The 14323-nt window shown below is 55.0% G+C and overlaps 1 protein-coding gene across 1 annotated transcript in view; it reads right to left on the minus strand.

Annotated features, from left to right (window-relative positions):
* HADHA (hydroxyacyl-CoA dehydrogenase trifunctional multienzyme complex subunit alpha) overlaps positions 1 to 14244 on the minus strand; it is a 27412-nt gene extending 13168 nt beyond the window's left edge. Inside the window, exons 1-7 of the mRNA XM_063422486.1 lie at positions 14127 to 14244; positions 8725 to 8766; positions 8569 to 8639; positions 7342 to 7475; positions 5028 to 5166; positions 3963 to 4082; positions 3779 to 3881 (exon numbers count right to left, since the gene is read on the minus strand). Of these exons, the coding sequence (XP_063278556.1) occupies positions 3779 to 3881; positions 3963 to 4082; positions 5028 to 5166; positions 7342 to 7475; positions 8569 to 8639; positions 8725 to 8766; positions 14127 to 14214 (697 nt within the window). The 5' untranslated portion in view covers positions 14215 to 14244. The remainder of the gene's footprint in view (positions 1 to 3778; positions 3882 to 3962; positions 4083 to 5027; positions 5167 to 7341; positions 7476 to 8568; positions 8640 to 8724; positions 8767 to 14126) is intronic.
* Between the last annotated feature and the right edge of the window lie 79 nt (positions 14245 to 14323).

Genomic DNA, 14323 nt, shown 5'->3' on the forward strand with positions numbered 1-14323 from the left:
CTCCTCCCCTCTGGCTGCACCTCTCCTCCCCTCTTGCTGCAACTCTCTTTCCCTCTCGCCTCGCCTCTCCTCTCCTCTCCTCTCCTCTCCTCTCCTCTCCTCTCCTCTCCTCTCCTCTCCTCTCCTCTCCTCTCCTCTCCTCTCCTCTCCTCTCCTCTCCTCTCCTCTCCTCTCCTCTCCTCTCCTCTCCTCTCCTCTCCTCTCCTCTCCTCTCCTCTCCTCTCCCTTCCCTCTCCTCTCCCTTTCCCTCCCCTCTCCCTCTCCCTCTCCCCTCCACAGAGCTGTTAAATACACAGACACCATTTTGGGAGTGCTGAATCCCTGGAAATCGCTGTACTGGAGCCAATGTCCAACCAACCCCAACCTTTGAACTCAGTGCAGGAAACCTCTCAATTGCTTTAGCTGCTGCAACACCCAGCCCAACTTAAAGCTGTCCCACAATGAAGCAAGCCACCACAAAACCAGTTTTAGCAGCCTCTGAGGATGGGTTGCACAATTTCCAAGCACAGGAATCCTCATTTCCAGGCAACTGTATTATCAGGACAGGAGGACACAGCACAGGGCTGATCAGGAAGCTGTGAGATGCTGCCAGAGGGAAACTCTGAGTCATTAATGACAGAGCAGTGCCTGGTGAAGCTGCACAGGGCCACCGAGTAGAGCCTGGAGCTAAATGTGCAACTTTGGGGTGAACAAACCTGGTGAGATTACAACCCTGCAGCTGGGCAGGGCCAATCACCTTCATACAGCCTGCTCCAAACACACCCAGACACTGCAGAGTCCTCAGAGCTAAGGAAACACTCCCAGACACCCCAACATCACCCCCAAATCAGAAACTCCCTCCTGCTTCATCTCCCACCATTCTCCTCCTCCACAAAAGGCTGAGGTCCTCAGCTGTAAGGTTTTATTCACAGAAATTCAGAATTGTTTGGTTGGGAAGGGGATGTTAAAGGTCATATAATCCTCCTCCTGCCATGGCAGGGACACCTCCCACTGTCCCAGGCTGCTCCAGCCCCAGTGTCCAGCCTGGCCTTGGGCACTGCCAGGGATCCAGGGGCAGCCACAGCTGCTCTGGGCACCCTGTGCCAGGGCCTGCCCACCCTGCCAGGGAACAATTCCTGATTCCCAAAATCCCACCCAAATCTCCTTTTCCACTTTGAAGCCATTCCCTGTGTCCTGTCCCTCCAGCCCTTGTCCCCAGTCCCTCTCCAGCTCTCCTGGAGCCCCTTCAGGCCCTGCAGGGGCTCTGAGCTCTCCCTGGACCCTTCTCCTCTCCAGGTGAGCACCCCCAGCTCTCCCAGCCTGGCTCCACAGCAGAGGGGCTCCAGCCCTGCAGCATCTCTTTGTTTCACCTCTCTGTGTAACAGCTTGAGGGTTTTCACCCAGCAGACTCCAGAAGCTGCTCCCTGCTGAGGGAGGCTCTCAGCAAGAAGGAGATAAAGCAGCACAAACACTCTCTGACAGCTCAGGGAAGCTCCCTGTGGAAGTCTTCCTCCTGCCCTAGCAGAATGTCAGAGCCAGCCCAAGAAAAACAGGCCAAGCAAAACAACACAGCTGATTTTACAGGCAGCAGACAAAATATAGCTCAGAGCTGCTGCATAATGTACATTTCAGCAATACCCAGTGGGGTTTAGAGAATTCACTGGAAACCCAAGAGCATTTGGGAGTTGAGAGCTCAGAATTCATCAGCTTCCAAATTCTCTCTCACCATACAAGGCTGACACCTTCAGCTTTACAACCTGATGTGCTACAAGATGTCAATCCCTGATTTCCAGTAGCTTGGATACATTAACAAGGGCTGGATTCTGAGACTCCAGCTGAACAAAACTGCTGCTTATTTTAAAGTCTGAGCTGTGAGAACCATCCACACCAAGTGGCTGACCCCACATATGTGGGTTTACTTTACCTGTAGTTAATTCCCAGTGTTCTGTCGTGTCCTAACCCGGGAGCTCTGAGCTGTCCACTCCCATCTGCTTTCTTTTATAAATGGCACACGCCAGAATTGGAATTCAAGGGAATGCTGGAGAGCTCCCTGCTGAAGGAGAACTGACTGCATGCCCTGAAATTGCCTCCTGATTGATGGTGTCTGTCTCCTTCCAAGCTTTCTGCCATCAGTTAAAGCATCACCCCAGGAAGAGCTGCTTTCCCTAGACACAGAGTGAACAGGAGCCCTCCTGCTGCTGGCTGCTGTTTAGGAAACAAGGAACACATCCAATGTTTGCATGTAATTTGTATTTCTGTGTTCCTCCTACGTGCCTCTCTGGGCTGAGCCAGGAAAGCTCACGTTTCCTTTCAGCAGCCTGGGGTAACTGTGGGTATAAACAACCACATTTGCTGGCTCTTCATAAACAATTCACTTCTAAGCAAGTATCAAGTGGGAAACTTTATCCAGGCAATTTTAACTCCAGCCTGAGCACCACAGATCTGTTTTATAGGAATGAACACAGCTACAGATAAGGTAAGGATATCTGTGTAACCTGGGCTGATCCCCCAGCGTGGGCAGCAGGGAGGGGGGATTGTGCCCCTGTGCTCAGGTGAGGCCCCACCTGCAGAGCTGCCCCAGCCCTGGGGACAACAGCACAAGGACCTGGAGCTGCTGCAGAGAGCCCAGAGGAGCCCCAGGTGATCAGAGCAGCTCTGCTGGGAGGAAAGGCTGGGAGAGCTGGGATTGCTCAGCCTGGAGAAGGCTCTGGGTGACCTCACTGTGGCCTTGCAGTGCCTGGAGGGGCTGACAGGAAAGATGGAGAGGGACTGGGGACAAGGATGGAGGGACAGGACACAGGGAATGGCTCCCACTGCCACAGGGCAGGGCTGGATGGGATCTTGGGAATCAGGAATTGTTCCCTGGCAGGGTGGGCAGGCCCTGGCACAGGGTGCCCAGAGCAGCTGTGGCTGCCCCTGGATCCCTGGCAGTGCCCAAGGCCAGGCTGGAACAGCCTGGGACAGTGGGAGGTGTCCCTGTCCCTGCCATGGGCAGGGACTGGATGGGCTTTAAGGTCCCTTCCACCCCAGGCCATTCCATGATCCTGTGATCCAGCTGAGCACCAGCCTGTGGGACAGCACAGCCACCAGGGCTTCCCTGGCATTGCTCAGGGTGGGCAGCAGCAGCTTTTTATTAATTTTATTTTCTTCAGCACCACCAGTGTGTTCTGCCTATGCTCTGCCTGGGGAAACCATGCTCCAGCTCCATGGCAGTGCCAGCTTGGAGCAGTGGCTTCCATTCCAGCTCCTGAGTGGGGCTGATGACACCTCTCAGGAGGCTCTGGAGGATTTAGTCCTCAAACTCCTCGTTTAGTCACCTTCCTAGAAAGCTGCCCTAGTGAAAGAACTTTGGGAGCAAGACATGATTCAGCAGCCTGCTCAGCACTCGAAATCCTGCAGTTTGCAGGGAATTTCTCCACCCAGCTGGCAATCCTGAGTGCCTGCTCCAGCTCCTGTCAGGGATCACCATCTGCAGGCTGCACAAACACAGACATCACTCATCTATTGTCCTTCCATTAGGGGCTGCAATCTGTCCTCTGACATGACAAATGAGCAGTGTGGGCTCTTATCTGGATAATTAGCTTAAGGAGGAGAGCCAGCAGGCCTGCCCTCCGTGCTGACCTCTCCTGTTCACTCAGCTTCTGCAGCAGCCTCACATTTCAAGGTCCCTGTGCTTGTAAGGTGGGAAGAGGGATTCCCCTGCAGAGCAGGACAGGACCTCTCCACAGATTTGGGTGAGGGGAAAGGTTCCCTGACAGGCAGCAGCACATCAGGGAACCGAGGGGACACCATGTCTGACCTAGTGGTTCCACCAGCTGGTCAACCAGCCCCATCTTCTTGGCTCTGTCTGCACGGATGTTCCTCCCAGTCAGCATCATATCAAAGGCAGCAGGAAGTCCCACCTAGAAGGGCACAAAGAGGATCCCAGAGTGGGAGCTTGCCAGGCAGAAGGGGCTGTGGGGTCAAGTTTTCCTCTTACTCACCATCTTTGGCAGCCTTTGAGTACCCCCTGCTCCGGGCAGGAGACCCAGCAACACTTCAGGTGTTCCCAAGACTGTTTTCTTGTCCTTTGTTGCTACTCTGTAGTGACAGGCAATGGCAACCTTAAAATGGAAGAGACAAGGAAAGGTTTCTCTGTCAAAGACAACAGAAGAACTGGGCACCCATCACACTGCTCTCTCCCACACACTGCCTCAGCTTTCCTCATGGCCCTGCCCCAATTCCTTAATCCAGCTGCCCAAATTCCCTCTGTGCCCTGATGGCTTCTTCTGGGGGTTGACAGCAAGGTGTGAGATGAATATCGAACTCCCAAGCTGATTTTAAACCTCAGCTAGACAATCAAGGGCTTAATTAATTCACTACACCAAGAGCACAGTCCCATCCACGGATCAGCCGTGATTCCTGGTTTATCCCTGCACTGGCAAGTCCAGAGGAGTCAACACAGTGGGGGTAAAAAGCTTGAGCAATCAGTACCAACTGAAGAGACTCCATTCCAAGATGACACTGTTTTAGTAACAACTCTGCTCCTGGAATTAGCAGAGCCTTGCAGTTACAAAATCCTGGATGGAGATGACAAGGCAGAAGAGCCAACCAAGGTGCCAGAGCAGAGCTGCTGGCAGGGTGGAGCCTGGCTGGGTCCCCACACTCACCCCTCTCCCAGCAGCCCTACAGAGAATGGAAGTTGCTGGGATACAAGGCTCACTTCATCTGAAAAGCAGGCTGAACTCTGCCAGCAGCACAGATGCAGACTCAGTGCCTGCTGGAAACAGCCAGTTCTCCCTTGGCCACTCATCTAAATATTAGCCTGGCCCACACAGGTTCAGATTTGATTTGATTTCTTTCCACAGCAGCAGCAGAACTCACATGGCACAGCCCTGAAGCACAACTGAGCCATTAACTTGCCACAAACTCATTTACATGATGTAAAGAGCCCTCATCAGCTCCCAAATTCATCTCACAGTACCAGTCCTGCCGGCATCATTTGGGTAACCAGAGAACCAGCAGAGTCAGCTCCTGCTGCTGCTGGGAGCCCCAGCATTGCCCAGTACCTCCAGCCCTCCTCCCAGGCAGCTGCCACTGATGGCAGCAACGATGGGCTTTGGAGAGTGCTCAATCTTTTCCAGCATCTTCTGTCCATCCTGAGAGAGCTGAGTCACTTCCTGAGCAGTCTTGCAGGCTTCAAGCATGCTGAGGGGAGGAGAGAGGTGCATCAGGATGGGAAAAGCACCCACAAAACAGCAGGAAAATCAGAGGTTTTGATGAGTTTGTCCCTGTTGTCCCACAGTCTCCAGTGCCTGACAGGCAGGCAAGAGCTGCTCAGGCCCCAGTTTTGGATCAGACAACACAGGGAGACTAAACCCAGCAGGGTCAGGCCCTGCACGCTGACAGGGGCTGTGCCTGAGGCCCTGAATGGGATCCCCTGTGCCAGGGCTCTGGAAGCCTTTGGAGAGGAGGAAGGCTCAAAGCACTTGCCAGAAGAGTGGAGAAAGAGCCCAGAACCACTCTTGAGAGGAGCAGATGGCCACTGCTCTGATGCCACACTGCCAATTAGAGACTCCCTGTGCCAGTTATTCTCCTGGAGGCTGGCAGCCTCTGCCAGGCAGGAGAAATTTGGGATGCTGGAGGAACTGAGGCCAGGAGACACCTCTTAACCACAGCCTGGACTCTGCTCACCTCCTTCCCTCTGGATAGGGAGCAAGTCTGTCCCTGGACAAAGCCAGCCAAAAGTGTAAAGTGGTTTTGGAGGGTCTATTTTTAATTTGCCTTCTTTCCTCAGAGCTTTCTAGCTTTTCATGTCTTTAAGCAACTATTCTGTCCTGTCAGTGTCAGCAGTAGGAGCCAATGGCATTCCAGGTGCCAGGGGACACCCACAGGATCATCCCACAGCCTGGAAATGTTACCCAGGGAGCCCGAGAGGCTGCTCAGGACAGGGCAGAGTGAAAAACCCTGCCCAAACGAGGGGCCAGGCTGGAAGGCTGCCAGGCACTCCAGCCCAGCTTAAACCAGTCCTGCATGTGAATTATCCACTCTTGTTGTACCCCAGGCCAAAGGACAATGCCCACCCCAGAGCCAGGATGGGTTTCCTTGGCTGCAGGAAGGAGTGACCACATGTCACAGGCAGGAGGGGTTTAAGGACCTGCCACGTCCCTCTTTGCCAAGATCCTCACTTCATTCCAGCCACTCTGAAATCCTGAGCATGGGCATTTCACTCCCAGCCTGTGCCTCACCCCGGGGAGGTATCAGGGACAAACTGCTGGATTTCAGGGACACTTCCATCAGCTCCAGGAGCCCTGTGCTGTCCTGGGTTCAATGCAAGATGTATTCTGTGCCCATCTGTTGAAACTGGCTGGGGAGATGTGGGAGGTGGTGGGTGACTCCTGTTAATGGACAGCTGTTAAACTCAGCTGGGGCAGTGCTCTTTATCCCTTCCAGGACTCCTCCTCCCTGCAGGGATCTCTGCTGTCCGTGGGCCATCGAGGCTCCCTGCAGGGCTGATACAATTCCATCATCCATGGGAGATGCTGCACCCAGGGGAGGAGCCCAGCATTCCCACCTGGATAAATCCTGAGAGTCAGAACCCAGCACAGCCTGTGTGCTCTGCATTCCCACCTGGATAAATCCTGAGAGTCAGAGCCCAGCACAGCCTGTGTGCTCTGCATTCCCACCTGGATAAATCCTGAGAGTCAGAGCCCAGCACAGCCTGTGTGCACTGCATTCCCACCTGGATAAATCCTGGCATTCAGAGCCCAGCACAGCCTGTGTGCTCTGCATTCCCAATGGATAAACCCTGAGAGTCAGAGCCCAGCACAGCCTGTGTGCTCTGCATTCCCACCTGGATAAATCCTGAGAGTCAGAGCCCAGCACAGCCTGTGTGCACTGCATTCCCACCTGGATAAACCCTGGCATTCAGAGCCCAGCACAGCCTGTGTGCTCTGCATTCCCACCTGGATAAACCCTGGCATTCAGAGCCCAGCACAGTCTGTGTGCTCTGCATTCCCAGAGGAAGGCTGGACCCATCTCACGCCACTGCACCTTCTACAGGATCATCTCTGCTCCAACAGAGCCACATCTGGCACTGCAGGAGCTGCACTGGGCTGCTGCCAGCACCCTGAGCAGCAGGGGGGCAGGTGTGTTCTGATTCTGGCAGTGTTTTTCTTTTTTGTTCGTTTGGGGTTTTTTTGTACCACTCATTTTTAATTTTCCTAGTAAAGAACCGTTATCCCTATTCCCACATCTTTGCCTGAAAGCCCCTTAATTTTAAAATTCCAATAATTCAGAGGGAGAGGGTTTACATTCTCCATTCCAAGGGAATCTCTGGCTTTTCCCTGGCAGACTCCTTCCAACCCAGGCCACTGCTCTTACTTGAGATCCGCCCCGGCGATGAAGGAGCCTGGCTTGGAGGAGATGAGCACGGCGCTCCTCACGGCCTCGTTGGCCCAGATCTCGTTCATGACCTCGGTGAATTCTGCGCTCAGCTGCTTGGACAGGGTGTTCACCTGGGGGCACAGCAGCAGCGTCAGCAGCAGCTCACAGGGAGCCCACAGCTGCTGCAAGTTACCCCAGCCTCAGCCCAGCACAGAGCCCACCCCAGGATAAAACCCTGCAGCGGGTCATCTTTAATTAGGAAGTTCCTCTTTGTGGGTTTGTGGCCCCAAACTTTCATTTTATGAATTCCTAAACTGTTTTTTTCGCCATAGAATCACAGAATGGTTTGAGATGGAAGGGACCTTTCAAGGTCATCTCACCCAACCCCCTGCAATGAGCAGGGACACCTTCCTCAGACCAGGCTAACAGCATCCCTCCAGCTTTACTGCAGGAAAAGTAAAATTTGTCCTGCAACAAGCAGGACAAATCCAGCCTGGGCTCTTTAGGTACCACCAAATCCTCACACAAAATAGAATGTTTCAAACCTGAGACAGCTGTTGCTCCTCAAAGGAAAGGAGTTATCAAAACCCCTTCTGGTCTGCTACAATTAATATAAGATTTTTCATAGCAGCAGCAGTTCAATCTTTGTATCTTGTATAATATCAGAGCAGCTCAGCTACTTTGCTTTAAAAACAGGTTTTTATTGCTCTATTTTATTGCTCTACCATTGCTCATAAAGAGCATTTCCATCTGTGAGATGACATCTGAAATTCACTACTGGTATGAGACTCCAAAATACATTTTTAGATGTATTTCTCAGATGTCATTTACAGAGTTCCTGCCTCCTGCTACCTGAACAACTGCAGCTGCATTGACCTAAAAAAAAGAGAATTAGGTTCTATTTATATTGTATTCATGACAATAGAATCAAAAGCATTTATGGATTCCAAATTACTGAAGTATGTACACATTCTTTAACTGACTTGAATACAAGAACTAAGCAAGATTTAATTTTTTTTTAAGTTTTCTTTAAGATTTGGAACTTAACAAGACCTTGTGCCTGGAAGAGAGACAAACTAGCTTAGCACACACAAAGTACTCCAAGAGACCTTTGCAGATGTTTCATTAAATCCCCAAATCTTCTTTTCCTACTTCTCCCTTGCTCCGAGCTTGGTAAGGCTGCAGGTCAGGCAAGTTCTCAGCCTTCAATGGAATTTTCAATACCTTGGAATTTGGTGTGTTGAAGCGCACGACAGCAACATCCCCTTTGATATCACAGCTGACGTGGGTTCTGTCTGCAAACAAACACAAGGCTGGGGTCAGCTCCTGCTCCAGGGATTTTGGGGAAAAAACAGATTTACAGAAAAGCTTCACACTTACTCTGGAGGGCACTGGAGCTGGAGATGTTACGGCAGGCATAACCTGAGGAGAAGATGTCACAGGTGTTAAAGGAACTCTCAGCAGTGTCAGCCTCACTCTGTCCCAGATCCCCTCACCTGCCAAGGACGGCTTTTGGAAACCCTGGGCACGAGCCAGTCCCTCCCCTGCCAGCCTGACCTGTGCCCCCACCAGAGTCCAGCAGGTCCCACAACACTGCAGGGACCTTCCCAGCACAGACCCCACGCTGCAGTGCCAGAGTGCCCAAACCAGAGCAGCAAAAATGAAATCTTTCTTCCCAACCGGCTGATGAGGGATGGAGCAGCTGGCACAGGGAGCTTTGTCTTTATCATCCTCATCCCAACCTCTTTGAGTGCTAAACCAGGGACCTTCCTGCACTTTGGGGAGCTTCAGGGTGAATTCCCTGCAAAGCAAACACAACTGCCCAGGGTATTTCTGTAAAAACACACTCTGGTGCCAGCAAACGGGGCCAGTCCAAGTGTGACCACACAGATCTCAGGGGGCACAACTGGAGGGGCACAAAGGGCTCACAAAATATTTATTCTTGCCTCCATCTGTCAACAAAATACCCAGAATCACACACTAGTTGGGGTGGGAAGGGACCGTAAAGCCCATCCAGTGCCACTCCCTGCCATGGGCAGGGACACCTTCCACTGTCCTAGGTGGACCCAGCCCTGTCCAGCCTTGGGCACTGCCAGGGATGCAGGGGCAGCCACAGCTGCTCTGGGCACCCTGTGCCAGGGCCTGCCCACCCTGCCAGGGAACAATTCCTGCCCAAGATCCCATCCAGCCCTGCCCTGTGGCAGTGGAAGCCATTCCCTGTGTCCTGTCCCTCCATCCTTGTCCCCAGTCCCTCTCTAGCTCTTGGATCCACCTCTGCTAATGCCATACAAAGCACAGGAACATGTCTTCTTCCAGAGCCCGCAGAAAACTCAGACCATGAGAAGAACAAGTTCTGCCCCCAAGTTTCTGACTCGTAAATCTCCTTTTTCTGCTCAGAAATTGTGTTTGGGCCCATGATCTCCCAGCACATGAATGAACCCCAGCACCATTCAAGCAACCTGGATCTTGAGCCCAAGGATCCCCTATCTCATATCCAGGCTGAATCCCTGCCAAAGCTGCTTTAAGTCTGAATTCCAGTAAAAGTGTTACTTCCACATGTATCTACCAGCCCACACACAGGCGATTAGCCAGGGAGGGTTCTGCTCAACACTGATAAAACCTCCAGGAATGAAACATTCCCATTCCCAGCAGCAAGAAGGGAGAATAATCCAACACCAGGAGAATAAACTGCAAACTCTGCCTCCCCAGCAGGTGTTTGCCCCCGCCACAGCCCCGTGACACGGGCTCAGGGCTGGGGCCCTGCTGCACTTTGGCCTCCTTTCCACCTTGTCGGGGGTGCTGGCACTAAGGGCCGACCTTTGCTCCCATTCCTGAGCCCAGGATATGCAGTGTGATGCCGTGGGGATGGAAATTCAGCGTCAGGCTGTCCCAGCAAACAGGTCTGGGGTGCGTGTGTGTGTCATGTGCCCACAGCAGCATTTTATAAACAAAGAGTGAACTGGTTCCCACTCCAAAGCTCCTCAGCAACATTTAACACCCACATGTGATTGCTCCATCCAACAATCGTTTCCCTGAACTCTTTGTGTGCTCAAGTCAGGTACTCCTGAAAATAAAGCACCAACATTCACTTCCCACAAACCAAGTGTGGGCTGGCAGCAAATCCTCTGGTGAGAGATGCTGCCTGGCAGAACACCACGCACCTTTATCAGCAATAAAAGCCATGCAGCCTCTTTAGAGAGGAGGCAAGGGCTGAACTGTCCCTGAATTCATTCATTCAACCCTTGCAGCAAGCTGGGATAGTGCAAGGTGTCCCTGCCCGGGGCAGGGGTGTGGAACAAGATGAGCTTTAAGATCCCTCCCGGCCAAACCAGTCTGGGGTTCCACATTTTTTGCTCTTTACATGGCTTTCCTTTTCCATATCAGTTCCCAAACAGACTCCTTTCATGAAAACCTTCAGACTTCCATTCCATTCTGCCTTTCCATTCTTACAAAAAAAAAGGGATGAAGTAGGAAAAAAAAAAAATCAAGGGCATGACTGGACAAATCTCACTCCACTTGAATATAAACTCTTTTAGGAGAGGTGCTGTCAGCAGTGTACCAGCTGGTTAACACTGCAGTGAGATTTCTGTACCACGGCAGTGGTTTATTGTAAGTCCAGCATATTTAAGGAAAAATCTTTGGCCAGGAAGCAAAAGCAGCTCTTTGGTCCTGGTCCCTGCACACTGCTTTAGGTGTTGATCCCTTCAGCACTGCAATGGGAACATGCCAAGACTGCAGACAGAAAAACTCTCCAAAATGCTGCAGGAAGCAGCAGCCCAGCTTCCGACATCCACCACGTCCCATCACTCATTCCAGAGTTAAAGCCCTGAAAATCAGTTCCAGTCTCACTGCTTCACTCACTCCAGCTCAAAGACTGTCCAACACCAGGACACCAACACTCCAGGTGCCCCCAGGACTTTGCCAAGGACTTCGATGCACCAGAGAATGGACAACCACCATCCCACAGCCCAGCCTGCTCCTTCCCACCTTCTCTTTCCCCTGTTCCTACCTCAGTTCTTCCCTGCCCAGCACTTCCCCTTCCCTCCCTCTCACTCACCCGGCCGTGGCACACCGCTTGAGCTGGGAATGGCCTCCATGGCTGATGGCTCAGGGAAAAACCCTTTTTCCAGTCCTGGAGCCCCCCAGGCCCCAGCAGGATGGAGGGGATGAAGCTCAGGCCACCTGAGCTGTCCCTGGGAGCTGAGCACGGAGCTGTGACCCGCGAGATGGGAAACTGCAGGCACACTGAGCTTCCCAATCCGCTCTGGGAACGCGGTGGCACACGGATGTGGCCCAGCAGGTACAGCCAGCCCTGGAGCTCAGCTGGCTCCTGACTGCTCCCTGCCTTTGGGCTGCCCCAGGGAGCTTTGCATCCACTTTCCAAAGCTTTGCAAGGCAGAATAGGGGCATTAATAATTATGAACAGTGACAGCGTCCTCGGAGCAGCTCTAGGGCTGTTTGTTGTGAAGAGCTTCGCCAGCTGCAACAGGAATTCCAAAACCAGCAACAGCCTGAGAACTCCCTGGAGCTGCCACAAGTCTGCTCATCAGTGATTGCAGCAGCCTGTCACGTACAAACTTGCTCCAAGGCTGCAGAGTCGTGGAATTGCTCACGTTGGAAAAGAGTTCTCAGAGCACCGAGCCCAGCACCACTGAGCCCAGGTTTGGGTTTAAATGAAATGCAGCTGGATTTTGACTCAACATCAACACCAGGCTCTGGGGCCCTTCAAAGTGCTCGAATATGAGGCTTCCAGAGCTTCCCAGCCAGGTCCTTCAGCCTTCCCAGGGCTCCTGGGGACTCCCAGCTTTGGCAGCCAGGACCCACCAAGCCAGCTCTGTGAACAGGCAGGAGGGAGCCACAGCCCTGCCTGGGCTGGCAAGGGAGATGCCTCACACAAAACCATGGAGTCACTGAATCCCAGCAGGGTTTAAGTGGGAAGGGACCTCAAAGCTCATCCAGTTCCATGGGCAGGGACACCTCCCACTGTCCCAGGCTGCTCCAGCCCGTGTCCAGACTGGCCTTGGGCACTGCCAGGGATCCAGGGGCAGCCACAGCTGCTCTGGGCACCCTGTGCCAGGGCCTGCCCTTCCTCCTAGGGAACAATTCCTGCCCCAGCCCTGCCCTGTGGCAGTGGAAGCCATTCCCTGTGTCCTGTCCCTCCATCCTTGTTCCCAGTCCCTCTGCAGCTCTCCTGGATCCCCTTTGGGCCCTGGAAGGGGCTCTGAGCTCTCCCCAGAGCTTCCTCTCCTCCAGGCTGAACAATCCCAATTCTCTCAGCCCATGGAGCACCTGGAGACACAGCCAGGCCTGGGCACACCCTGCCCCACAGCCATGTGGGGTGACAGGGATGCCCTTCCCATGGACACCCCTGCCTGCCTGGAGGGCAGCCACAGGATCAGGACACCCAAGGGCACAGGGACACCCTCTCCTTTCCAAGCAGGCACTGGGGACAGGCACAAGGACACTCTCCCCCTGCGGCTCAGCTCACTGCAGGGACCACCCTGACTGGAGGGTGTGTCCCCCCTCAGTGCCAGCTCACAGGGAGCCCCCAGAAGTGCACAGAGAGGCCCACAGTGTGTCCCCATGTCAGGACTGGCACTGGCAGGATGTCCCCCATGGGGGCACACAACCCCCAGAGACTCCAGGACATGGAGGGACACACAGACCTTGGGGGGGATGCTGGGGACCTGCCTGGGCCCCCCCTGGGTGACTCACAGGCCATGGGGACAAACCCCTCACACGGGGCACAGACACACGTGGGGACACCTCCCACCCCCGGGGAGGATCCCACAGCTCCCTGGGGATGCCCCGCTCCCAGCCCCGGTCCTCACAGCCCCTTCCCTGCGAACATTTCCCGCAGTCCCCACGGTCACACCACCTGAAGAGCCCTTCGGGACACTGGGACACCCTGCCACAGCACCAAGAAATCCTCTCTGTGACACCTCTGTGACACGCCACCCCGGTCCTCGCCCACTTACTGCCCTGTCGGTGCTTCCCCACCTCTCAGTGCCCCTTCCCGACCCCTCAGTGCCCCGGCAGCGCCGCCCTGCCCTCGTACCCTCAGTGTCCCCCTGGCACCCTCAGTGTCCCCCTGGCACCCTCAGTGTCCCCCCTCGCACCCTCAGTGTCCCCCCTCGCACCCTCAGTGTCCCCCTGGCACCCTCAGTGTCCCCCTTGAACCCTCAGTGTCCCCCTCGCTCCCTCAGTGTCCCCCCCGCACCCTCAGTGTCCCCCTGGCACCCTCAGTGTCCCCCCCGCACCCTCAGTGTCCCCCTCGCTCCCTCAGTGTCCCCCTTGAACCCTCAGTGTCCCCCTCGCTCCCTCAGTGTCCTCCTTGAACCCTCAGTGTCCCCCCCGCACCCTCAGTGTCCCCCTCGCACCCTCAGTGTCCCCCCCGCACCCTCAGTGTCCCCCTCGCACCCTCAGTGTCCCCCTTGCACCCTCAGTGTCCCCCCCGCACCCTCAGTGTCCCCCTCGCTCCCTCAGTGTCCCCCTTGAACCCTCAGTGTCCCCCTCGCCTTCACCTCTCAGTGCCTCTCACCGTCCCCCCAAACTCACCCCTCAGCGGGCCCCCTCCCACTCCAGTCCCCGCTCTCTGTGCTCCCCCGAGCCCTCACTGTCCCCTCGCTGTCCCCTGCCCGTCACTGCTCCCGTTCCCCCAATGTCCCCTCAGTGCCCCTCCAGTATCTCCGTCCGCTCCCCCTCACCGCCCCCAGTGCCCGCATCCCTCCGTGCTCCCCTCACGCGGGGGACACCGCCCGCCAGCCGCCCCCAGTGCTCACCGCGGGGCCGGGTGTGCCGCGCCGGGCCGGCCCTGGCGGCGGCCGGGAGGCGGCCGAGGCTGCCGATGGCGCGCACCGCCGCCGCCATCTTCGCCGAGGTCGAATGAGGGAGAGGCCGCCGGGGGCCTGACCGCGCCCGCCCCGCCCACGCCGCCCCGCCCGCGCCCGCGCCCGCCCGCCGCGCTGCCCGCGCACTT

This window comes from Prinia subflava, chromosome 2 (genome assembly GCF_021018805.1).
Source record: "Prinia subflava isolate CZ2003 ecotype Zambia chromosome 2, Cam_Psub_1.2, whole genome shotgun sequence".
In the NCBI taxonomy this organism is placed as follows: domain Eukaryota; kingdom Metazoa; phylum Chordata; class Aves; order Passeriformes; family Cisticolidae; genus Prinia; species Prinia subflava.